Genomic DNA, 27,270 nt, shown 5'->3' on the forward strand with positions numbered 1-27,270 from the left:
GCAATTCGTTACTTGATGGAGAGGTTAAATGATATAACTGTAGAATTTGGAGCGATACAAATCCTCATGTATTTCGAGAAGGTCACATTCAACATCCGGAAAAGCTAATCGTTTGGGTAGGAATTTTGGAAGACCTAATTGGACCTCTGTTTATTCCTAGTAATTTAACTGCAGAACGTTTTCTGGAAATGCTGGAAAATGCGATTGATCCGTTAATAACTGAACAATTAGAAAACAATCCTCTACTACTCAAACAACAATTACATTTCCAGCAAGATAGAGCTCCTCCGCACTACGCCGTACCAGTTCGCCAATACCTCAATTTGCATTACCCCGGTCGTTGGATTGGAAGAAGAGATCCTATGGAATGGTCTGCCCAATCTCCTGATCTGAACCCTCTGGACTTCTTCTTGTGGGGACATCTCAAGTCCAAGATTTTTTTGACTCACCCTGAAAATTTGGATGAACTACGCCAAAGAATTGTGAATGAGTGTCGTCAAATAACTCTAATTATGCTGAACCATGTCAGAAACGGTTTTCAGTCAGGAGTATATTATTGTATGGAAGTCAATGGAAGACAATTTGAACATTTGATTTAAACACGCAGATTTGATTTTTTTGATCGTAAGCATGATGATAGAACAATTGAATTTTTTCAAGAATGTGATTTTTTTGAGATTGTTCAAGTTTGTAAAAAGGTCTTAATAAAAATGGGCTTGTAAATGTGAAAATGATCAAATTATTCAAGGTGGCTCATTCGAGCTGCAAAATAGATTTTTGGCAAAAACGGCGTATCAAATTTAAGTTTTTTATACACCGTTGTAAAGAGACTTCCAAGACCTGTCAAAAAAAGTATCACTCAACCCCTCCCCCTATTCAAGTTTGAGGGGTTGAAGAGCCCCCTATTAGGGGGTTGCTCGTTCAAGCCTAATATATACATCAAAAGATGTCCCACAAACAAAATCATTCGACGTGTTTCGGGAAAATTTTCCACTCACTATGGGATAAGAAATATAAGGGCTGGCTCGTCTGAGATGGAACACCCTGTATAATTAACGACCCCCCTGCCAGTCCTAATGTTATCTTACCTGAAGGATTAGTAGAAAGTAGGAAAAATACTAAGTATTACATAGAGATAGAAAATGATGAAGACTTAGAAAGGGAAATCTTGATTATTGTAAAGATTGATTATTTCAATACAAAAACTAATTCTGCGTGAAAATATTCACGCAAGAAACATTAGACATAAAAACAAATTAACTATGCCACAACATCGCACTACACAGTTTCAGAGATCATTTTTTTTTGGTGCTGTAAAACTCTATAATTCATTGCCTGAGCAATTGAAGAGATTCAATATCAGGAAATTCAAATACAAATATAAAAATTATATCTATGATAGTCAGTAATGTCAACTTTTACTTTTTAGACAACAGATCAATTAAATTGAATTATTTATTTGAGCTAGACTTCTCCAAGGAGTACCAGAATCTCCTGTAAACTATTTTCATTTTCAAATATATCTTTGTATTGTTTTTTTTTGTATTATCAATAAAGCCGATTTATTATTATTATTATTATTAAAATGTTTATCAAGAGATAGGAGATTCTGTAGGAAATGTATTAGATAATGAATTAGGAGGGGAAAATATGAACATTGTGAACGAAAATGTTGATCAAAAGATAGCAGACACTGTAGAAAATGTACTAGATAAAATACTTGGCGAAGTGAACGCTACTTATATAGAAATAATAATAGAACCATGTGAATGTGAAGAGATAGACAGCGAGAGTGTTCATAATGACAAAAGCAATGAAAACACAAGCAACGAATTTAGTAGCACCCCAACAGGTGATTTTGAGATGAAATTTTTAATTAAAGATTAAATATCTGAAAAAAGGCAGAAAAATAATCGGGTCTCAAAAATTGAATTCCAATCAGCGTTAGTAGTAAGTTAGTTCTGTAAAAGGAGGGATATTATGAGAACTATAACAACGAACATACCTAGGTGGACGAACAACGAACAAACCCAGGTTGACAACACCACTAATGGCATTGAGATGATAGATCTTGTTTTACAATTCCTGAATAATAAGATGAATGAAACTCCCCAAAGCGGCAGTTGAAAATCGAAGCTTATATATCGAACTCCGAACAATTCGTTCTCTATTATCCATCATGAATACTGATTTGGATAACAGAGATGTGGATCGCAACACCAAACCTTTAATTCCAACACATCGACACGTATTTCGAACGTGAAGTGATCATCTTCAATCCTCCTCTTGAAGATGATCATTTGGTCGAGGTATTGAAAATAATGGTTTGGCGTTGGGTTAAAACTCCAGTGATATTACTACACCAAAGGTTCCAAACAGTGCACCACAAAATCATAAATACTTGTATTCTTGAAGGCATTTCTCTATCGTCATGGGGTAGGCGGTTGTAAAAATACTACCCAAGAAGTTGACACCTGTATAATATGAAGATATCCGGGGAATAAGCCTGTACAACTGCTCTACTCCATGTCATCGATGATATCATTAGAGCAACGGATCAAGGACTATGTTCTGTACTCATTTCATTAGATTTCAGTAGAGCATTTGATACTCCCAATCAATCTTTATTGTTGCTCATTTTGAACTATTTGAGCCTCCCACCTGATGCTGGCTAAAAATTGTCCGAAGGATAAATACCAAAGTATTAAAATTGATGGAACGCAATCCAATTATTCATTTCCAAAGTCTGGAGTTCCTCAAGGATCAACTCTTGGGCCACTGTTCTCATTATCACTAGTCTCATCACAAATCTTCAACAATGTAAGATTCACTATTATGCAGATGATACTAAGACTTATTCCTCTTCTCCCCTTCAGAAACTGATACCGCTTGTAGTACAATTGATAGAGAACTGGATATACGGGGTGTCCCTGGACTTTCTCTTTTCCTCTCGGGAATGTATAGATGGGGTCAAAATATCACCAGTACTTCATATAACTTTTTTTCCTAAAAGTCTTCGTAACCAAGTTACGGGCCCTCGAAGTTACAAAATGAAAAATGTTTTTCTTTGATAACTTTTCAAGTGAATATTCAAAATCATCCAAATTTTGGTAATTGACTGAACAAATGAATTCCGTCGATGAGCTTTCATGCAGGAGTCAGTTGTTTTGCTACAAAGTCAGGAACGGACTACCCCCGACGGTCCACACCCCAAAACTTTGAAATGACAGATATTTTTCAATATTTTTCAACAAAATAAGGTTACTTGGACAATTTTATGAATAAAAGTACTCGTGTGGAAAGTCGATCGGAGCAACGAGTCTTGATAAAAATGTAGTTCTACTCGACGACATCAAACCCGCTCGTCCACCATTATTTGAAATGAATAATTATCACAGCAGAAATAATAATGATAACGTTAATTCAACAACATTTATAACAGGAATAATACAAAGTATGCTAAAATGAAGTCGTAAACAAAAAGTACAGTACCTATATGGAAGTTTAAGTCACAATTGTGATAGCAGATATTTTTTCAAAAGAAATATCAAGTTCTGTAGATTCGTGGTGTTTTTAAACTAACAAGCTACTCTACTATGAAATATCGAATTCATTCCATATTTTGTATGTACATAATACGTGTGGAATAATCACGTTTCGTGTTGATCAGTTATCTGAATCTCATGAAACTCAACATTCGAATGTTTCAAATTCTTCTTCACAGCTAAACTGTTGAGGAGTTTCACTGATAATTATAATTTTATGGGAGACATTCTTTAACACGAATCTAAATTCAGCTGAAAAAACGCACATCGGAAAAAATATTTACTATACTAATAAAAAGCAAACGAATGAACTACAAAAACGGCTGCACATGATCAGGTGAAAAATATCCAGGGAATAATTATGTTCCATTTCTTTCACAGATGTTGACAAAAAAACCTTTTAGAAAGTTTTGATAAAAAACGAGAAACTGGAATGCAATTGTGTTTTGTTGAGTGGTGCGTTGTCATATGACTATAGTCATATGACGATCGTTGCTCCGATCGACTTTCCACACGAGTTGAAAAGTTATCAAAGAAAAACATTTTTCATTTTGTAACTTCGAGGGCCCGTTACTTGGTAACGAAGGATTTTAGGAAAAAAAGTTATATGAAGTACTGGTGATATTTTGACCCCATCTATACATTCCCGAGAGGAAAAGAGGAAGTCCAGGGACACCCTGTATTTATCGAGAATACTTCAAATCACTGCTCAATTGAGAATTACTACAAATCGAAAGTTATCATTTCTGGTTTCGAAAACAAACGCAGCATTATGAATACCAAACGTTGTTTGAGAGAGCAGGACGTATTTGTGAACTTGTGAGTCTTCCCGAAGAACTCAATCACCTTATAACATCCTGCAAAGGGAATAAGTATAGCGATGGAGAATTCTAGCAGGCCATACGATCCAGCTAGGCTTTTCACGGGAAAAGTTTTCCTTTCCCGTGTTGAAAATTTTACAGACCGGATCGGGAGAACCTTAGAGAAACACGACGCGAAACCGATATTTATGCAGAAAAAACTATTACATAAAGTCTAAGGTCAGCTAAGAACCCCAAAGAACATCAAGCAACACCCAAGATATACAAGATTGTTTGTAGCTGCGGGTCGGTCTACATTGGAACCACTAAAAGAAGTGTGGCTATTCGTTTCTTTGAGCACAAGAGAAATTGTTGCCTTCGACAAGCCGACAAATTAGTTGTAGACAAACACATTCCCAACAAAGAAGGCCCTCATACCACCCTCATACCACCCCATTCGAATATACAGTGGAAGTTGATGAAACTTACTATGAAAACACTATCAAAGAGTTTATAGAGAGGCAATAAAAATTCAAGAACACTGGGATAATTTAAATGAAATGAAGAGGCAATGAACAATAATGAAATCTGGCAACCTGTCTATAGAGGTACACAAACAAGGTGATGTTATCCAATTGAGAGAAACCAAGCATAGTAGCTTCCGAAAAACCTGGAAAACAGAAATATGAATATAGTTGTTAGTGATGAAACCATAGAAATTGTTTGAGGAAGTCAAAGTTTCAGGTGTACTATTGGCAATAATAGTCGAAAAGTTATTGAAATGTTTCGATTGCGAAGGGATCACTGAAGAAACACAACTTCATCTCATTCAATTTCAGTTCGCAAACTCCAAACTGGAAAAGGTGAATAAAATATTCATGGAAAACTTCATAATCCCTGGAAAATTGCCGCTCAGCTCCAAAGACGTTTTCTGGGTCACGACATTTAAGGTTACTGGACTTTTCAACAGATTCAGTGAGTTCAGTTTTCCTGTTGCGATCCAGAAATGTGTTCATTTCGTTCCTCAAGTGACTCGACATTAGAATATTGATGAAAAAGAAATTGGAAGCAAGATACTTCTCAGTGGATGGTAAGATAGTCTGAATGCGTTATATTAATGAGATACCTCAACAAAAAGATACCCTATGAGAATCTTATATAATAAACTTCTGCGACTATCAACAAATGATATATTTCTCCCAGATACAAGGTGAAGAAACATAACAGAGGAACAAAATGTGAAGAAAGTTATTAGTGAAAGGAATCATTGTTTCTTTGCAGAACAAATTTCCATTCTATAAAAAACGAACGTGAGTTGAAATTCTAAAGAAACCATCTACGGAATCAACAGAAAACTCAATCCATGAGTATCGGGGATTAATGAGGCTCCCCAAGGTGGTCAATTACAAAGGCAAGTTTTGGCATCGTCCAACGAACTTGACTTTTTCTCTTTCTTCCACTCAGGGTTTCCTATTGGTGTCATCAATGGAAATAACTTTGCCTTTTTAATTAAAAGCTTTTATTTAACTTGACTGGTATGTATGTTAATAAATCTTGCAAGTTTAATTTGAACCACTTCCCGGTATTCAATTGACCTGGAATTTTGCATGGGGGTCCAGAACCAATGGTAATGCATGTTAATCATAAACGTGACCTGATGCTGCTGCCAGGATCGGCTCCGTACGAGAGATTTCCTCAGCGGTAAAATGCAGGGACACGAAATTTTGTATACGCATTCGTTTATGATAGGCAGTTGGTGGGCCCACCATGAAATAGATGCCACATCCAGGGTTGGCTTCAATAAAAAAATATATTTCTAGAAAAAAAAAATTAAATCAAGCTTTCACTTTTGAATACCTACTTCTCGACAATAAATGGTGTAGTAGGTTGTAAAAACCCATATTTATTCGCGTCATAATGAAATGATTGTACAAGATAGTCTAATAGATTGTACTAGAAGAAATGATGTTATAGATTTAAATGGTATTATACCATCTGATATAAATAAGACTGAGGGTTTGCCTAAAGAGTTGGAAATATTTGTGGGGGCCAAGGTGATGTGATACAATGTTGATGTGTCTTAGGGTCTAGTAAATAGTGTCATCGGTCATATAACAGAAATTATATGTTCGTGTTTCCGGAGAGCACAAATGTATGACACAGACATTCCATCAGTCCGTTTCGACTTCGGCAAAAATGGGATCCACGTTATTCAACCGAAATCTGTGCAATTTCCAGCTAAATTCAGTCATGGTACAGCTGAACGTAGAATGTTGTCAATTGTTTTATGCTGGGCTTGTACAGTTCACAAAATGCAGGGTAGTACGGGTGACCACGCTGTTGTATAATATATGGGTTCAAAGTTGTTCGCTGCCGGCTAAGCGTACGTGGCTTCAAGTAGGGTCACATCAATAGAAGGCCTTTTGATAGAAGAATTAGACTGTTCGAAATTAACTGGGACTCGGCCATGTAATAATGACGCCATCAATGAAATGAATAGACTAAGAAATATAACAAGATAATTCTTCTATAAGGTATGCCGGAGGAGTAGATACCTACCTACTTCTATAGAATATAGTTTATCCTAATAATAGTTTTCCCCGTTCCTTAAGTTTTTCTGTTGAAGGACTCTTCGTTTTATAGGTGGACTTTCGTTTCGATCGATAACTATCGATTGAAACTGAAAAATATGAAATAAAATAATGATAAAAAACTTCAAAAACAAGCTTTTATTCAAGTGCCCTAAAAAGATCAAAATAAAATTTTAAATCACATTAACCACATTCATTTATGACTTTACAGAACTGAAATTATGATGAAAGCTTGTCGCGATGCCTAGAAGAAATCTCTACATATTCAGTCAGATGAAATTTAAATAAAATTTCAAATTTCAAACCCGATAAATCCTATGTGTGCAAAAAAGTTCTTCAAGGTTGAAGTTCCACATTTTAAGCATTCACGGCACATTATGAATTGCTTACAAGTTTAGTAGGTGCCTACCTAATTACAAAAATTCAATTACAAATTGAAATTATCGCGACAAGCTTTTATTATAATTTCAATTCTGTAAAGTCATAAATGAATGTGGTTATTCTAGATCAAATAAACAAGATTGGTGTTTTGCGTATTCGTATCTTAAGGAGTCCATGCTCACTTACATTGGGATTTATGTTTTGTTTTGCTGTTTTGGAATAACATTGTATAAAGTGGCTTTCTGTAGGGTTTTCCAACAGGGACGTCCATATTTCTTCAGAACGACGTTAGCCAGTCCATTACTGTCAATGACAAGAACTATAAGTCGATGGGCCTGAATTGGATGATCTGGATACCAATGACATGTTGTTCCAACAGGTTGGCTCTACCATACAGCTCATGCTACATTGGATATTCTCCACGAGCGATTTGATGGCATGGTCATCTAACGTGGCGGTGATGTTGTTACAGTATAATTTCTCTTACATTGGTTGTCTGTCTGTTTCGCATATTCGATAAATTATATCAAGGTCATTTGTTTGAAGGTGATTGACACTGTTTCATGATGAATTTCACTAGTTCGGACTTCCATTGTCTATTATATATATAATGATTTGAAATCCCTGAAACAACTAAAAAAGAATAATTAAAAATGAATAGCTGAAAATAACAATTATATTAAGCAAAAATGAACCTGAAATGAAATAATAATGAAATAACCTACAAGTAAAAATATAACAATTGAATAAATAAAAATAAAGGAATGAAAAAAGAAAATGATAAAAAGTGTAGAGGAACGCGCCAGCCGAGCACTGATATGGTATCAAATCAATTATCACCGTTGGAAGAGGTCAACTTTGTTGCAGGATGCCACAGAACGATTAGAAGAAATAAGAAGAGAGACATTGGAAGATGATCATGGACCAATTTTTGCCAAGATTGAAAGCACGTGCTTGAAGATCCGCCAAGACATGGAGAATACCCACAACAGAAAGTGAAGGAAGTTAGTGAGGAAACAATGCCCAAATACAGACCGAAAACAGGACAACTATGAAGCCACCAACGTCATCAACATGAGTTCCCGCCTGCTCACGGGAATAGAGGAATCATTGTTGAGGAAAAGCCTGAATTTTGCCATTACGCCAACATATGTGCCCACTTTGGAGATAATTACTGCAGTGGAATCCACCAGTTCCCTTATTGACCAGACCGAGGCGGAAGAGTTCAGATGGAAAATTAGAGAACAGCTGAATCGAGAACCAGTTCCAACATCTAACATCAGCAAGGAAGAATGTAGAGCTCTGAACGGCCTACGTAGAGACAACACCATCAAGATCCTACCTGCAGATAAAGGAAACGCTACTGTGATAATGGATAACGTGCTGGATAACTTGCTCCTAATCAAATTATTTGTTAGAAAACAAGTATTAGCTTCATTTTCGATGTCTTCCGATATTTCTATTAGTTTCTTGATACTATTTCCACTGTAGATTAAGGTGGTATCATCAGCATAGAGAACTGTTTTATTTGGCGCCAGAAATTGGAGAAATCATTTACGTAGATGATAAAAAGTAAGGGCCCAAGGATAGATCCTTGAGGGACTCCATGTACTACAGGTTTGAAGCTAGAAATGGTATTATTGCAAGAAACAGCTTGATATCTACTTGTGTTAACGAAACTCCTCTCACCCCATAATATTGTAATTTTTCAAGTAACCGCGTGTGTGACACGCAGTCAAAAGCCTTAGATAAATCAAAAAGTGTAATGGCAGTATGCAGTCCATCTTCAAAGCCATCAATGACATATCCAACTATGTCTAAAACAGCTTGCGAGGTGGATCTTTCTTTGCGGAAACCATATTGGGAGTTTGAGAAAAAATTATTTGTTTCAAAATACGAATATAGGAATTAGGTGATTTTCAATAATGATCCTTATACTATTCGAATCACTGCTGTATATGAAAATATCAAAATTATTACTGTCAAAAATTATGGAAGGAATGTCTGTTCCTCGGACCATCGTGATCGGTGCTTTGGGGATTTCATTCAACCTGAATAATTCATCTGTCAATGTCATTGACAAAGCTCAGATTTGCAAGACACGAAAAATCTCAGAAATATTATTCAAGATGGAATTCAGTTGATTGCTAATAATTCTACAGCAAATTACAACAATGTGAACAATTGTTTGAGAAAAAACTGACATGACGTCATTGATGCAGTTTTCTAAAATTGGACCAAAAGAATTGATAACTTTTCCATTTATCCATTATCCCCAAATCTCTAGCGAATCCATAACTCTAGAGACGGGTCAGGACTTCCATATGAACTCATCTCGAGAACAATTCCCGCCCAAAGACAAATGACGGCGATAAAGGTTCCGGTATAACATTTTTGCTCACTCCAAATTTATTGGTGGCTCGTCTATCCTTGCTAATTGTGACTTATGTATCAAGAAGACGTAGACGCTTCTATACTGCCAACTCTGCTTTCTCTCTGAGCCATTCGTTCACGATATTAAGACATTTTCTGTTCAGAAAAAATTTATTTCTGCAAATTTCTTCACACACAAATACAAAACGAATACTTACACCTGAACCCAGGAGGTGTTTTTCTCCATTTGTGAAACAACAGTTACCTTCTGCTGATATTTTCTTCTTCTAGAGAATCAGTCCTCTCCATTTGGAATTGAAACTGTACAAGACAGTGAGGTTGCAGTTTCTTTCTGTATTGACCCTGCGGTTGTTACTGGAAGAGAATGATTTGTTGGAATTTCTTGCCATGACAAAATGACCGACAATTAGAAAAGTGTTGCCAACGTAAAATTCCATACGTTTATAAAAAATACCCATATAGGGACTTGGTGTACACTGCTCTTGTACTTGATTGGTCCGTCCCTTTTACAATTGATGGGAGAAATTTTGTGTTATGAAGTGCCGGTCTCCATGAAATGCATTTTTCAGATGACACATTTTCTCTTGTAGTCTGTTCGGTTTGCAGATACGTATTGCATTCTCTACCAGAGTCCTAATAACTTCTTTCTTGTCGTGGATAATCATTGGGGTACTTATACAAATATCGGTCAGTATATGAGCTATGCTAGTTCTGGGACAAAATCCCATGCTTTTTCATTCTGGTCATTTCCATACCTCCGATCAGAGCCTTGTGGAACACCCAACTCGAACTAGGTGTAACGTATGTAACAGTGAGACGATGCAATATATCTGTGAGGAGGAAGGTGATGACGTCAGTGTAGAGTAGAGAAAAATCAAAGATGGTGACATCCCAGACAAGCATTAAGCCCCAGCACGTCAAATGAAAAGATAAGAAATGCAGAATTCATTGACAAAGGGAAAACAAAGATGGCGCAACATGTCAAGAGGGGCACTAAATCGCATCTTCGTTAATAACGGTCGGATTGTCACGTACAACACGTCGTATGGGTTGGTTTCCTGTTTACTTAATGCCCTAGTCTGCCACTTTTCCGTCTTTTCACTAATTCATACGAAAAATCGATTATCCTTTCCTCTCATTTTCCCATTATGAACTGATTTTTCAGGTTTCAAGGATTCAAAGGTCTCAGAAATGCCAAAAATTCACAAGACACACCATTCACCAATCATCAGTGCAATGGGTCTGCAACGTATGAGATCGCTAAGTACTTATAGGGTCTGACACAGCCACTAGTGGAAAACAATCCCCTCCAAAGACAAATGGCTACGATAAAGGTTCCGGTATAACATCTCCGCCATCTCCGGATTCATCTGCGGCTCGTCTATCCCTGCTAATTGCAACTAATATATTAGGACGCCGTGAATGCTTTTATACTGTCAACGCTGCTTTCCTTCTGGGCCATTCATTCGTAATCTTAATAGATTTTCCGAGCAAAAAAGGTATCCCTGCGTCGCCGGAAAGTTTAAAAGTGACAGCAGCCAACTAGTTGCAATTAGTGTCTCTGGTATTTATATAAAATAATGCGGCATTTCACTTTTTCCCCGATGAGAAACGGTTTGGGGTACGGAATAACGGTGTGGAGAAGAATGCGATGATGGATGTGGAATTTTAGTTAGCAGGATATTAAAACAATTCTAGTTGCGTTATTTGGTTGTTTCAAAAATCGTCCATTTCCATGTGATGTGTTTTAAACCTCTCCACCTCAATGAATATCCAATATTAGAAATAATGAATAATGAATGAATTGTTCTCCACAATACCAGACGTTTTTTTCGTATTGCTTCTCGAGAGAGAGGCACATAATTTCTAAATAATACTCTTTATTGACCATACGATCATGTGGATGAAACTCCTAATGCACTAAGCCACGATCGAAAATAGAAAACAGTGAGCGAAACCTTGACATTTGACAGTTTTTTCATCGCCTTTCTCAGATATTGTAACTTTCCACATGACTATGGGTTTCCCTTCATCTCCCATCTCGAGCAAGATATATATATGAAGCATTTCAAATAATATGTTGTCCAAACTCACCAGGACGGTCTCAAACATTGGTGGAGATATGTTGACGATTCTGCTATTTGGAATAAGAGTCATGATGATCTGAATGCTAAAACTCGTTACGTTTCTAACTGAAATGAATAATAATGATTTAGCTATAACTGTAAACAGTAAATAATGTTATTATTCAGGACAAATCTCAGTAATATATTCTCATGAATGCCATTTCAGCAAGCAAATTTCCTCTTCGCATTCCCACAATGCCGTACTATAAACTAATTTCATAATTACACATCTCCTAACCCGTAGCAAAATGTTGTTTTATCACCCATTCCATTCCCAGTAGTTTAGACCTGAAGCTAATGTTTATAGTTTGGAACGCTAGTAAAAACAATCCCATCCCGGAGTGCCGTGGATAAACCTTGGCATTAATCATTCCATACGGCCGTCAGCTTTCCCAAATATACGTATTGTTAGCGAATTAATTAATTCAGGTAACTAGCACATTCATTAATGCATAGTTATGTTGACGTCGGATATGCAATTCGGGTGACTGAAGGATTTATTGTGTTTCTCTGGAAAGCTAGCACTTGATACCAGTAATGAATATCTTTATTGTTTACAATCTCTGAGTGGTGAGTAGGAAGCTTGAAATCATTATGTTTTCGCCTTCAACCATAATTTCCCGATCAACTTTCCACTGCACCTACTGTGAATCACTATCATCATCGACCAATATCACTGGCTGTTGAATTACAGAATATTGAAATAAGTACCAGTACTATAGAAACCAATTTCAGTTGTGATTTTTATGCTCCAATCAGTCACTAAGCAAACTGACAAACATTTCATTACGATAAATTGATGGATTTAGCCGTTACTACCTGGTAGAAAAACATCATGAGAAATGAGAAATGGAACTTTCTATGTTTTTTACCACTTTCATTTATAAATAACGTTACTGCAGTTTCGTCCTATGAGGACATTTTCAAACTCATACATTAAACTCATATTAATCTATAATATAAAATATATTTAACTTATATTAATGTATAAATTTGAAAATCCCCTCACAGGACGAAACTACAGTAACGTTAGTTACAAATTGAAGTGGTAAAGACCATAGACAGTTTCGTTTCTCGTTTTTTATGATTCATTTGATAATTCCCACATCTGTCATTCGAATATGCAAGGTACTGTGACGTATTGAAAACACACTTCAATGTGGGATTTCCAGCTGAACGTGAGATTTCAACTTACAAGTGGAAGCAAGATAACGGCGTCAAAAATTACGTTCATTCTGGTAAATATATAATAGCTTCTATTTCATCAAGAAATAGTAATTGACGTAGCAATTCCAGAAAAAACTGATTTTTAACGAGTATTCAAAACCCATCCCATCCCGTCCCATACCGTTCCGTCCCGTCTCATCTAGTCCCGTCCCTTCCCTTTCCTTTCCGTCCCTTTTCGTCCCTTCCCGTCCTTTCCCGTCCCTTCTCGTCCCTTCCCATCCCTTCCCTTCCCATCTCATCTCATCTCATCTCATCTCATCTCATCTTATCCCACTCCACTCCACTCCACTCCGCCCCAATCCACTGCACTCCACTTCACTTCACTCCACTCCACTCCACTTTACCTCACTCCACTCCACTCCACTCCACTCCACTCCACTCCACTCCACTCCACTCCACTCCACTCCACTCCACTCCACTCCACTCCACTCCACTCCACTCCACTCCACTCCACTCCACTCCACTCCACTCCACTCCACTCCACTCCACTCCACTCCACTCCACTCCACTCCACTCCACTCCACTCCACTCCACTCCACTCCACTTCACTCCACTCCACTCCACTCCACTCCACTCCACTCCATTCCCCTTCATTCCATTCCACTCCACTCCAATCCACTCAATTCCATTCCATTCCATTCCACTTCACTCCACTCTGCTCTACTCTACTCTACTCCATTCCATTCCTCTCCGTTCCATTCCGTTCTGTTCCATTCCATTTCAATCAATTCCATTTCAGTCCAGTCCAGTCCAGTCCAGTCCAGTTCCGTCCTGTTTCATCCAGTATAATTCCGCTCCGTTCATTTTACTACTGTCCCGTTGCGTAACGTCATATCTCTTTTGATCCTAGTGCATCCCAATTCGTCCTGTCATGTCCCGTCCAATCCAGTCCAGATTTGCTTCGTTTCTTCCCGCTCCGATCTTTTCTCTTTTCTGCTGTCTCGTCCCAAACCGTCTTGTTCCGTCCCGTCTGGTCCCGTCTCATCACGTCTTGTCCTGTCTCGTCTCGTCTTCTCCCGTACAGTCCTGTCCCGTCTCTTTCCGTCCCGTCTTGTCTCGTCTCGTCCAGTCTCGTCGCGTTCTGTCCTGTCCATTCTTGTCCCGTTCCGTTTCGTTCAGTCACGTACCGTACCGTTTCATTTCGTTCCGTTTCGTTTAGTTCCGTTTCATTTCGTTCCATTCCATTCGATTCCATTAAATTCATCTTGTAGAAGGCTACAGTGATTTCCAAAAACTTAGAACAAATAGACAAGCAGCAAAAAGTTAAGTCAATGTAGGTCATCTATATTCACCCAACGGCATGTAGATGCCCGTATACGGTATGGTGATCACAATTTACTTCAAATACATTTCAGATCTTCAGATTAACTTCTAGGAACGTTAACTACTCGTAATTCTCGTAGAACATCCAGGAGACCGATTGTTTCTCAAGTATCCACCCAATCCTATTCTAGCTCCCCTCAGAGATATTTCTGGTTGGACATTCAGACTCTCTATCGACACAATCAGAAACAAACGATAGTTCAATCACTCTCGCATCCTCCCACTATCTCCCAGTGTTCATGACACAGGGTCTCCGCAAATGTCTATTATCCAGAACTTGGAAATCCAATAAATATTCCAGGCAGTTCCACTCCAAATTACAAATGAGTTAAAATTGAATTTCTATTCACACTACCGTATTAGGAGTCCACATGTGCGCCAAAACCGATTCAGAATAAAGCAGGCTTTCGGTAATGTCTTTTGTTTGCTGCAGAGAACGTGAGGTAATTTATGATAAATGAATAGGAGAATGCGGACTTTTGGTTCTGACTTGGATTGATTCGTTGGTAGAAAAAATCGAACCGATTCGGAGTAGAGTGAGTCGTGCTTATTCAGCCGGAGAGTTCAGAATGAGCGCTTGTGTTTTAATTTGGTGTCAGGTAGGGGATGGAATAATGATGAGATTTGACCTACATTCTTGATTGATGTCTTTCCATTTACCATTAATACCTCTCTTATATATTGTGGTACAAAATCTGTATTTCCATAATCAAAATGTATTTTGGAAAATTTTGGAAAGGATAATTTTCATTTCAGGAAATTATTTTTATATATCGAAAATTTTGGATACCCTGATTGATCACCTCAACAATAATGGATTCTACACAATTGAATATGCAGATGACATTGTTATCTTGCAGACCGTCAAATTTGTGAACGCACTGTGCGATAGAACGCAGGATGGGCTCAAATTAATAGAAACATGGTGTAAGGAACACTCACTGTCGATCAATCTCAAGAAGAATAAGATGGTCTTTTTCACCAGGAATAGAAGTTTATCGAGCTTAAAACCTCTCTAAATCTCCAAAAGCGAACTAAACTCTGAAGTGGTGAAATACCTTGATACTAACATGGAAGCTAAAATGGAACTCTCAACTACAGAATAGAGCAAAAAAACCATATGTGGCTCATGAGCAATGTCGGAGGATAGTGTGACGCGCATGGGGTCATTCACCCCGTGTGGTCACCTGGATCTACACTGCAATAATAACACCTATTTTAACGTACGGAGCCATTGCATGGAGACCGAAAGTTCTACAAGCAACGGCCATCCAAAAATTATATCAAATACAGCGATTGGCTTGTTTAAACATCACAGGAGTCATGAGAACAACACCAATCGCGGTCTGACCCCTCTGGACCTTGTACATTAAGGAGGTTGCATTAATGGCCATGGTACGATTGCGCACGGCTGGTGTAAACCTCGAAGTAGGAATGGGTCAACTGAGACTGAGCCTATGGCGAGAAGCGCTTACTGCGCAACCTCTGCTGCAGGCAACCAGTGATGCAAATGAACCCATATAGAGATGGCTCAAAAACCAAAGAAGGCTCAGGACGAGAAGTGTACTCCAGATCATTAAGCCTAATGATCAAGTGAGGAATGAATATTACTGAACAACAACACCAAATCGTTATTTTCAACACCTCGACACCAAAGGTTCCAAACAGTGCATCATGAGTGAGGAATGATAAAAAATACCAGCGTTGTCCAAACAGAACTGGCTGGTATCTCAATCGTCACAAAACAATAACCAGAAAAGGAATTTCTGGCAAAAACATAACAATCTGCACTGACAGCAGATAAGCCCTATTACCCTTGAAGAGACAACGTGTTACATCAGGGCTAGTACTAGAGTGCCACCAAGGTTGAGCTAAAGCCTCGGTAGATAATAACATTATCCTATATAGCATACTATATAGCTTGTTAACATAATATTTTCATTATTAGATCTACCTGACTGTCACAAGGACACATTGTTAAATTTATTTAAAACACTTAACGACGCAAAAGAGGTATCTATGTTATAACTAAGGATAACTTTGTAAGTATGTTGAGTTTAATTTTCCTCTTGAAGATGACCATTTGGTGATTGAAACACGTGTCGAGGTGTTAAAATAACAATTTGGTGTTCGGAAAAAACCCAGTAATATTCTTTACTACTCTCCAAACACTCAATTATGAAACTAGAAGTGCGGGACAACTCAGACAGCCAAGATTTGGACTTGGAATGTCATTATGAAATTCTTTGGACGTTTAATTATTTAACAATCTTCCATATAATGTGACTGAATTGAATTTCAATTCGTTCAAAAGGAAAATTAAATATGAAATTGTTTTGTTATCTATCTTGTAAATCATTTTTTCATTTAAATTAAATTTTGCTTTTATATTGTTCACCCCATTTGCACACTAATTTGTACCAACTGTTTATGACCTGTCACAAATGTATATTCATAAAGTGGTCAAATGAAAATATATACATTGATCTATCTAAACTCATTGAATTATATCGAGAGATTTCCAAAGTTTTTGTATTAAAACGGAAAAGTAGAAAGCCATAACTTTTTTCTCCATCTATTCACCATTTTAGAACCATTTCAGAAGAGATAAACAGTTGTCAGAATATTTTGATCACGAAAATGACTTGGTTTACTACCATTGCAATGGTCTAGTGAATGAATTTGTCATTGAATTTGAGAGGAACGATTGGAAAAAAGTCATTGTCATTGAACTTGAAAAGAAAGATTGGAAAAAATAGTTGTAATATTATACAATGGAAATACTTACGCCTAATTGCCGGTTGCTCATAAGGTACATATGAAAGAGACTTGATATCACCAGTGATATTGAATGCTTCTTCAGCAACCAAAAAACATAAGAGTCATGTGAATTGATTCAAAATGTTTCAACAAAAATGTTTTTTTTGCCTGCGTTATAATAACCTCTCAACGACTACACTTCGCTACTCTAATCGGAGCAACACCATCCGCTGCAGAAAGAAATTATAAATCGGAGTAACTTGCACGATTTCTCACATACTAATGGCAACCTGAGATCTCCTTTATCACATTACATTGAGTACTTCGTAACTTCCGCTTCCTTTTCCAGTGGATTTCGGAATTCTGCGAGAATCTGCTGCTCTCCGTCATTACGTGAACATTTTTGTAATGCCAGCTTCGTATTCTTATCAAGGAAGTTCCGTAGATAATTTCATTTCGAGGAGTTCGAAGAGCGGAAATGATTTCCAGGAAGAGAAACTTCGGGTGTTAGCTTTAAGGCCAGGTGGCGGTCTTATATTTTGTATACGGTGCCTAACAACAAAAATGATGGAAAGACTAACACTATTCTGTTTAAAAAATGGGGTGAATTTTAGTTTTCCTCAAGTAATATTAATTTATCATCAATTCCTATTCAAAGTGATCCCCCTAGTGCTAGCGTTTTTACCAGTCCACGAAGCAGTCCAGATACGCACTTTTTGGTATGTCCTTGAGCTCTCGCAGTTTTCATGTTTTCAGTCGTTGCAAAACGCCAGCCTTTCACGAGTTTTTTAATCTTGGAAAAAAGAAGTCTTCCAATTGCCTGATAAGTTTCTTTTGGTTTCTATCATCGTTTATTAAAAAAAGACATTTTTTATTTGATGGCCAACAAAGGAAACTAAGTAGTGATTCTGGATAAATCGGACTACAACAAAAGAGTTAATACCCTCATTACTAACGGACCATATGCCAAATTGTCCAGGAACCGTTACCAAAGATGATTGCCGAAGTAAAAGCATCCTTAAGAAATGCGACAGTATATTTACCCCTCAACTGAAACGGAAATTACAAGTTTCCAACCCAACGGTGAAATTCACAACCCAAAAAAATCAATGCGCCACATCGTGTCAGCTATTGGATCTCCTATCTAATGAATAGCAAAATGGCTTACTGAGGAATTTAATGGGTTGTCTATTGCGGAACCAGGTTTTAGTATAAAAAACTCCTTAAAGTTCATACAACAGACAAAAAACATTGCTCTGCAAGAAGGTGAGCTTTTGGTTTTCTTTGATGTTAGTTTCTTATTTCCTAGTGTTCCAATTCCACAGATCTTACAATCCCTCAGGGAATTACTACATAAGAGGTTCACGAAAGAAAAACGTACAATACAGGAAATAGCAGCCAGTAACGGTTTCTCGAGGGGTATTGTAGATGACATAATAAGGAAGAAAAAGTTAAGGTTAAGAATGAACGAAATCTCGACTTTTAAAAACCAAGATATATCTCAGTTCCTTACCACCAATACACGAAGAACTAGGTGTGAAGGTGGTTTTTGAAACACCTGAAAAATCAGCAGTCGCCCATCATATTTTGCAACAAAACCATTCCATAGACTTTAGTTTAGTTTGACAAGTTAACAACAAACTCCATTAAAAGTCGTTACTACACTAAAGGTTCCAAACAATGCATTACAAGTAATCACAATTGATACTACCTAACCAAGTATCTTATTTAAAGTATCTACTGAACTTTTGCATATCTAACGTCCATCCTCAATTATCACTCCGAAAGCATATCATATCAATTATACATCAATAGTAATACTCCGTTGGTTTCTTAGAAAAGAACTTCAATGATGCTAATATATTCAGATCATAATTGAGATTACCTAGACCCTAGGTATATTAATTTAGGTACTATGTTCATATATATATTCGAACAGTAGTCCAGTGCCGATAATCTTTGAAACCAAAAAAAATGTAGTGAGATGAAACATATTGCAGAAGAAAGGAAATATGATAAAAATAGAAGGAAAAATAATTTACGGGCGATCTAAGATCGAGAAGAGGAAAAGGATGAGTTTATAAGGATAAAAAAGCGGTTTATCGCAATTTCCGGCAAAACTACAAGTCCTATGGAAAGCAGTCATGGCCAAATTGTAGCTAATAAAAAGATCTACAACTATTGTTTCCATACTTTTTTCACATAACCTCAAAATTTATGCGAAAAGTTCGAATAACTGATTTTTTGGATTTTCATTTTCATCTACGAATTTTTTTTGCGAAATTTGGTAAAAGGTCACCTTTTTATGTCCCAAATACACTGGATTCAAAATAATCATAATATCTCCTTATTTTGATTCAATCGGTTCAAAAATCTGTTGTATGCTTCTTGTTCGTTGAAATCTCTTTTGATGGTGTGAAAAACATTATTTGCAAAGCTTTTCAGATACTGTAAAAAACTTGGATTATGTAAAATTCAGATCAATTTATGGAAATCTTCACTTTTATTACTCGAAAAATATAGTTTCCAGTTCAACCCTATAATTATTCATCAAACCAAAAATGTACAGTGATGTTGATGAGTGGAGAGAAATTGTATTGACGACAATATCCTGAGCTATTTCAAAAACTAATTAAACTGCAATGTACAACACGAAGAACTCAGTACGGTTCACTTATTCCGTTGAGTAGCACTCCAGTCAACGCTAAATGACGAATAGTTCGCATGTGAAGCAGTAATAGCTTTGTTAAAGTCCCAACTGGTTCAATTTAACTATTACATTATTAGTAGAACATAGCCTTTTACGGCCAGAGTCGTAGTTATAGAGAGAAAATCCGGGCTGATGAGCCGTAGTTGAATGTCATTTGTAGTATTAGAAGTTTTGTCCACTACTGCAACAGACATCATCAGTAGTAAATACATGAAAAATATTCCGAAATGAAAACGCAGAACATCATTATCTCCCATCAAAACAAATTTGATGAAATATGATGTATCATGGACTGGTACAATCAAGGCTACAGTATGGATTGATCTTCTGGGGTATCTCTGCATATACTGGCCCCATTTTATAGGTTCAGAAAAGAATAACGATGAGATTGGAACCTCTGGTGTGAAAGTTGAATAACTTTTTTCGAGATCAATTGCCCTAACACCAAACTGATATTTTTGCACTCGACGCATGTTTTGCCAATAGAGTTAGCATCCTCAGGAGAAGAAAATTGATACCTAGTCTAGTCTGGTTAATCCTTATATACTAAAATTTGTTACCAGAGGTTGTATACCTGAAGTACAATATGGAATTTCTCGGTAATTAACTACCTGCAAGTTCTAAGTAATTATTCTCTTCCTAACAGAAGAATTAGAAGCGGGCTAAACGCATCGGTTGGTACTGTGGTACCAAAGATATATTGTTTACTAAAAATACCTGGAAACCTGGAAAATCGATGCGACCAAAAGAATTTGAAAATCTCCCAATCGGCCCAACCGATGCGAGTGTTAAAAACTCACAAGAATTCATAGAGAAAATAAAGATATTAAATTAGGAGAAGGCGAATTATTGCTATCGTTCGATGTGAGTTCCTTATTTCCAAGCGTCCCAATATCACAAGCTCTAGAGTGTTTGAGGGATCTTCTGAAATCGAACAACTTAGCAAATGAAGTTGTTGAAGAATACATTCAACTCACCAAGCTTTGCATGTATCAAAATTGTTTTCAATATAATGGCTCATATTATGAACAGCGTGAAGGAACGGCTATGGGTAACCCATTGTCTCCATTTATAGCGAACCTATTCATGGGTAGGTTTGAGACGGAAGCTGGAAAAGAGCTCAGTCACTTCCCTAGGGTCTGGATCAGGTATGTTGATGACATATTCGCTGTAGTGGATACAAGGATAACCAGAATCGAGAATGTCTTTCAGCACCAAACAACAGGTGTAAGAGTATAAAATTCACATATGAAGTATAAAAAGAACGAAAGTTGCCGTTTTTAGATGTATTGGTCATAAGGAACGAACAGAACGAAATATAATTTGACATTTACAGGAAAGGCACGGGCACTTTCAGATACATTCCCAATGACTCGAATCATTGTCCACAACACAAAATGGCGGCACTGCAATTTCTGGTACACAGGTTAATAACTTTTCCTTTAAAGAAAGATAAGTACGACAATGAAAAGAGAATGATTCAGTATGTAGCTGAAGCAAACGGTTTTAACCCAGATGTAGTTGACAAGATAATTAGAAAATGCTAGTTTAGGGAAGCACTTCGTAAATCTTCGACTTTTCAAAAAGAGGAGGGTAATAACAAGTTTATAGTAATCCCATATGAACCCCAATACACGAGAGGGCTTCAACAGATATTCGATAAAGTAAATATGAAAGTTGTATATGAAACTTCTTATAAATTGAAACAGCTTCTTGATAATCCTAATCCAAAAGATAGACTAGAAAACACAGAAAGGTCGGGGATTTACGAAATCAGTTGTCCAGATTGCAACAAATACATCGGCCAGAGCCGACGAGCTATTATAACTCGCTTCAAGGAGCATTGTGCACACATGAAATACGGAAGGATAAAAAAATCCAGTGTCGTCCAACATGCTCTAGACAAGGACCACAGAATTGGTGGAAACAATCTGAAAATGATTAAGCATGTGCATGACACCAGGCTACTCGATGCGTGTGAGAGTCTAGAAGTAGTAAAATGTACGAACAGCATGAATGGCGATAAGGGACCCTTCCCGTTTAGCCCGCTTTTTAATCTTCTGTTAGGAAAAGAATAATTACTAAGAACTTGCAGGTAGTTAATTACCGAGAAATTCCATATTGGACTTCAGGCATACAACCTCAGGTAACGAATTTTAGTATATAAGGATTAACCAGACTAGACTAGTTAACAATTTTCTTCTCCTGAGGATGCTAACTTTGTTGGCGAAACGCGCGTTGAGTGCTAAAATATCAGTTTGGTGTTAGGGCAATTGATCTCAAAAAAAGTTGTTAAGAAAAGAGTCATTCGCTGTATGGACAAGTCTCATCCACTGAACTATTGTAAATCACTATTTCAAAAATTCAGCATCTTGCCATTGCCATGCCTCTACATATTACAGCTAGTGTTAGTCATCTATGATAATAAAAACCTATACTCAAAAAACTCTAATATAGATACTTTTTACCACCCTTACTCTCCCTTGAGCGTGAGTCAGAATTGCCCAAAATACTTGGGTATCAAATGCTTCAATAAAATAACAACTTTTATAGGGATCAATAAAAGTAGAACTATAATGAGGTTGTTAACTATATATGGTTGTTTATTGGATAACTGCTTCTACAGTATGGATGAATTTCTGCTTTTAGTGCTTACATAAATTGAATGCTGAAGTTGTTTCCATCGTTGTTGCAGGTTGTATTATATTCGGATCTGACCAAGAAGTGGCAGAGCTGATGAAAGCCATCCGTCGCCACAATGCCACCGGATACTTTTCCTGGATAGGCTCAGATGGTTGGAGCGCCAGATCTGTCGTTTCAGAAGGCAATGAAGCGGAAGTGGAGGGAACCCTTTCGGTTCAGCCACAAGCTAGAGAAGTGGAGGGATTCAAAGAGTATTTTTTGTCGCTGAATGTAGAGAACAACACAAGGAACCCATGGTTTGTAGGTGAGTTACTTAGTGTTCTGGGTTAGGAGATACTGTAACAATGAAGCTACTCCTGATGAAATGTGAACTGTGAAAAAATCAAGAATAAAACTAACTGACAACTTTTTGTTCGTTGGCTAGGAGAGTTGTCATAGGGAGCACGAAAAATTGAGGTTGTAATATTTGTAATTGTGTGTGAATAGATGATTTTTATGTCATAGTATGAGCGAAGTCAGCAATATCAGTCACAGTAATAATGATAATATTTATTGTCATAAGATCCAAGAGCTTTTTGACATTGTTCAGAATACATAATATTCATAAATGAAACTAAATAAATTACCCAGCACATTCAGAGGATGAAGTTGAAAGATAAAAACTTATAACAAGAAAAAACTACAATGTTCTGGGGCAGTGGCGATTTTAAAAATTAAGGGCGGAGGGGCACACCATAACTAGGCTTAAGATTCAGTTAAAAGTCACAGGTATTCGAAGTAATACTGTATTGCCCATTAAGAAAAGAAGTAATATCACAAAACTATAATAATACAGCATGACTCACGGTCGATGGTAGGTTAGACGTTTCTAGAAAACGCAAAGCACCTCTCACATTTCCTTACCTGTTCTATCGATCTAAAATATTTTCAGCATTCCGGCGTTGCCACTTCCATCAAAAAGTCCTAGCAACTTTATTTTTTTTGATGGAACACCCCGTATATTATTACATTTTTGGAATCGCTCTGGTATTTTAATACTTTTTTGTTGATAATGTTCTATACCTATCTCTATCTGTTTTCGAGATAAAAAATAAATTGTGCTGAATATGGTCCAAAACATAGCCTTAATTGAAATTAAGTATATCAGTACTCTCAATTCATGAAAAGTTGATATTATGATGATAGTTTGGACAAACTCAAAATATTCAAATTACACCAAGAAATTGACTCCATATCATACAGGGCGTGCTAAAATTACTATTATTTCCATTATGCATAAAAGTAGTCAAAAGTTCATTTTTCCAAATGAAACCCCCTGTATATTACTCGGTAAATTGGAAGATGGTGAAAAATGCTTCAAGATGATATATAATGTCCCTATACCTAAATCGTCAAGTTTTCTCAATAAAGTAGTTTCTTCTAGAAACATTATTTTTTTTTAGAATTTGGATTTAGGTAGCAGTGGAATTATCAAGCTTATAGCAGTTCGGTTACTTTTATAAGTAATTTACAGAGAGTTATCGACGGTGTTTCGAATCATCTTCCAAAATGAATGCAAATATCGATTATTCAAACGAAGTTCTTATGAAATTATTTATTATACACATGAACAAAGTGATCAAATCATTGTCAGAAATGGTAAAAAATTCAACCAAATGTATCCTGAATGAACGCCAATGTACGAGAGGATGTTTGTAAGGTTACAAAATAATTTCCTTTACTATAGCTCAAAGTTTCCAGGGAACAACTGTACCAAAAATCAATCATTTCTAGGTAAAAAGTAAGATTTTGTGGGCTGAAACATGTGAGAGTACAGACAATAACAGAATAGGATGATTTAAAATAACAAAATTGTAAACAAAATATCACATTTTCACAATAAAAGCTGAAAATGTTGTCCATCACATTCTAAACACTTTAAAATGTTTTTTTGTACGCGACTTGTGGTTGCTTTTTCAATTTCCTGGGGATCCAGATCTTCAATACTCCGCACTATTCGCCATCGCAATTCTTCTTTGGTATGCACTGGAGTACTGTATACCCTTTCTTTCAAAACACCCCATAAAAAAGTCAAGTGGCGTGAGATCGGGTGATCTCGGTGGCCAATCCCACGGCCCTAAATGCCTAAACCAACGATCGTCGGAGAGTTCGTCAAGTTTCCTGGAAACTTCCTGGGTGGAATGAGCTGGCACTCCGTCCAGTTGAAACCACGAATTCCTATATTCCTCTAAAGGCGAATTTTCAAGAAAATCGGTTACAGTCGTCCTCAATATTTGGAGATATCTCTCTGCATTCAGTGTGTCTTCATAAATAAAAAAGCTAATTTTATTGTTCTTCAGAATACAGAAAACATTCAGGTCAATTTTTTTTGAAAACCCATTTCTTTTGTAACATGAGGATTATGATCAGCCCAAAAATGTTTATTCCTTCTATTGAAAATACCATCCCTCGTAAATGTTGATTCGTCGCTCCAAATTATTTTTGATAAAAATTCCCGATCTTCCTATGTATGAATCAAAAGGGATTCACAAAAATGCATTCTATGTTCGAAGTCTTCTGCTTTTAGAGCTTGAACTTTGGTAAATTTATACGGATGCATTTCGTGATTTTTCAAAATTCGTTGTACTGAAGCATCTGATACACCTAAATCTTTTTCTGCACTGCGAATGGAAGCTTCTGGATATTAACAGTATTGTCCTCATTTGAAGTAACAGGTTTTGGTAATGTTGAAGGCGCTTTTAACATGGAGCCATAGTTAAGGAAATTATTTTGTAATCTTACAAACTTCCTCTCGTTCATTGGTGTTAATTCAGGATACATTTGGTTGAATTTTCTACAAGTTCTGGCAATGATTTGATCACACTGTCCGTGTATAATAAATAATTTCATAAGAACTTCGTTTGAATAATCAATATTTGCATTCATTTTTGGCGATTTTTTGAAACACCGTCACCGTCAACCAAACTGCTATAAGCTTGATAATTCCACTGCTACCTAAATCCAAATTCCAAAAAAAAATAATGTTTCTAGAAGAAGCGACTTTATTGAGAAAACTTGATGATTTAGGTATAGGGACATATTATATCATCTTGAAGCATTTTTCACCATCTTTCAATTCACCGAGTAATATACAGGGGGTTCCTTTTGAAAAAATGAACTTATGACTACTTTTATGCACAATGGAAATAATAGTAATTTTAGCACGCCCTGTTAATTTCTTGGTGTTATTTGAATATTTCGAGTTTGTCCAAACTATCATCAAAATATCAACTTTTCATGAATTGAGAGTACTGATGTACTTAATTTCAATTAAGGCTATGTTTTGGACCATATTTAGCACAATTTATTTTTTATCTCGAAAACAGATAGAGAAAGGTATAGGACATTATCAACAAAAAAGTATTAAAATACCAAAGCGATTTCAAAAATGTATTAATATACGGGGTGTTCCATTTAAAAAAATAAAGTTGCTAGGACTTTTTGATGGAAGTGGCAATGCCGCAATGCTGAAAATATTTTAGATCGATAGAACAGGTAAGGAAATGTGAGAGGTGGAATTTTCAGACAAATCATGCTTTGCGTTTTCCAGAAACGTCTAACCTACCATCGACCGTGAGTCATGCTGAATAATAAAAATAATATTTCAATAATAAACAATGCGCACTATCAAAAAGATAGCATACAAAACAAAACAATTTGTTACCTCTTGGAGAGTAAACTAATCATTCACGTATGCTGCGCTGTCCGAAAGTCGTTTTTTTAAGTCTGTACCAAGAAACGTTGAATTTTCTGTATTTGGAAACTGGAGTACTAAATGTTAAATCAGCAGAACCTAATGAAAATTTGGATTTTGTTCTTACTATATCATTTGATGTAGATGGAACATCAAGAAATGTTGACTCCGTACTGACCGTACTCTCCGTAGTGTCAGGTTTATTTGGAACCGATTCCTCTACACAACTTTGAGTTTGAATTAATTGTTCTTTTGTTTCTCTATAAATATATAAGTTTCCATAATGAATAAGATTTCGGATCTTCAACTGAAAATTAAGAACTTACGGATTGAAAGTTTTACAAAAATTTTGTTTTGTTTGAGAATGTGATGTAGCAGCATATCTTGACTTCTTCTTTTCGCGTAACTTTCGAAAATCCGCTGTGGACAATTTTATCTTCTTTCCATAATCAATAAAATTGATAAACTGTGTTTTCGTCAAAGTAACAATAACGAATCAGACTGATACTACCGCCACGAGTGTCACGCCGAGATTCAATCAATTTACAATCTCTATTTAGAATCTAAAAAAAAGAACGACATTTTGCAAAGGTCGTGGGGGCATACTGCCCCCCTTGATCTCTGTGGCGCCGCCACTGTTTTGCAGTATCAATAAAACCCCCAAAAATCCGGAAAAATAGCTTTCCCACGGTCATCTCCGGCTGCGACAGTTCAAATTCTTCGATCAGATGTGATTTTTCCACTTCCACAAACCTCTTTTCAAATGTATTTTTTTTCTATTTCAGAATTCTGGGAACATCACTTCAACTGTAAATATCCGAACAGTTCAAAAACTCCCTACAACATGAAAATCACAAAATACTGCAACGGGACTGAAAAACTCACCATAAACAACACCGTTTTCGAGGATCAACTGCAGTTTGTTTCTGATGCAGTTCTAGCATTTGCCTACGCGATTCGGTAAGTAAAAATTTTGCTTCCGTCCAGTGCGACGTACTTGGTGAGGATGCCTAACAGAGGATGTTGGATATTCAATT

General features: G+C 36.7%; 1 protein-coding gene across 1 annotated transcript in view; it reads left to right on the forward strand.

Annotated features, from left to right (window-relative positions):
* The window catches only part of LOC111507031 (metabotropic glutamate receptor 2), a 369,065-nt gene that overhangs the window by 213,908 nt on the left and 127,887 nt on the right, over positions 1 to 27,270 (forward strand). The window contains 2 exon segments of the mRNA XM_074176817.1: positions 22,553 to 22,804; positions 27,019 to 27,193. Of these exon segments, the coding sequence (XP_074032918.1) occupies positions 22,553 to 22,804; positions 27,019 to 27,193 (427 nt within the window).

Source organism: Leptinotarsa decemlineata, unplaced genomic scaffold (assembly GCF_025532065.1).
Source record: "Leptinotarsa decemlineata unplaced genomic scaffold, Ldec_3_MD MMD2_tig00002082_RagTag_RagTag, whole genome shotgun sequence".
In the NCBI taxonomy this organism is placed as follows: domain Eukaryota; kingdom Metazoa; phylum Arthropoda; class Insecta; order Coleoptera; family Chrysomelidae; genus Leptinotarsa; species Leptinotarsa decemlineata.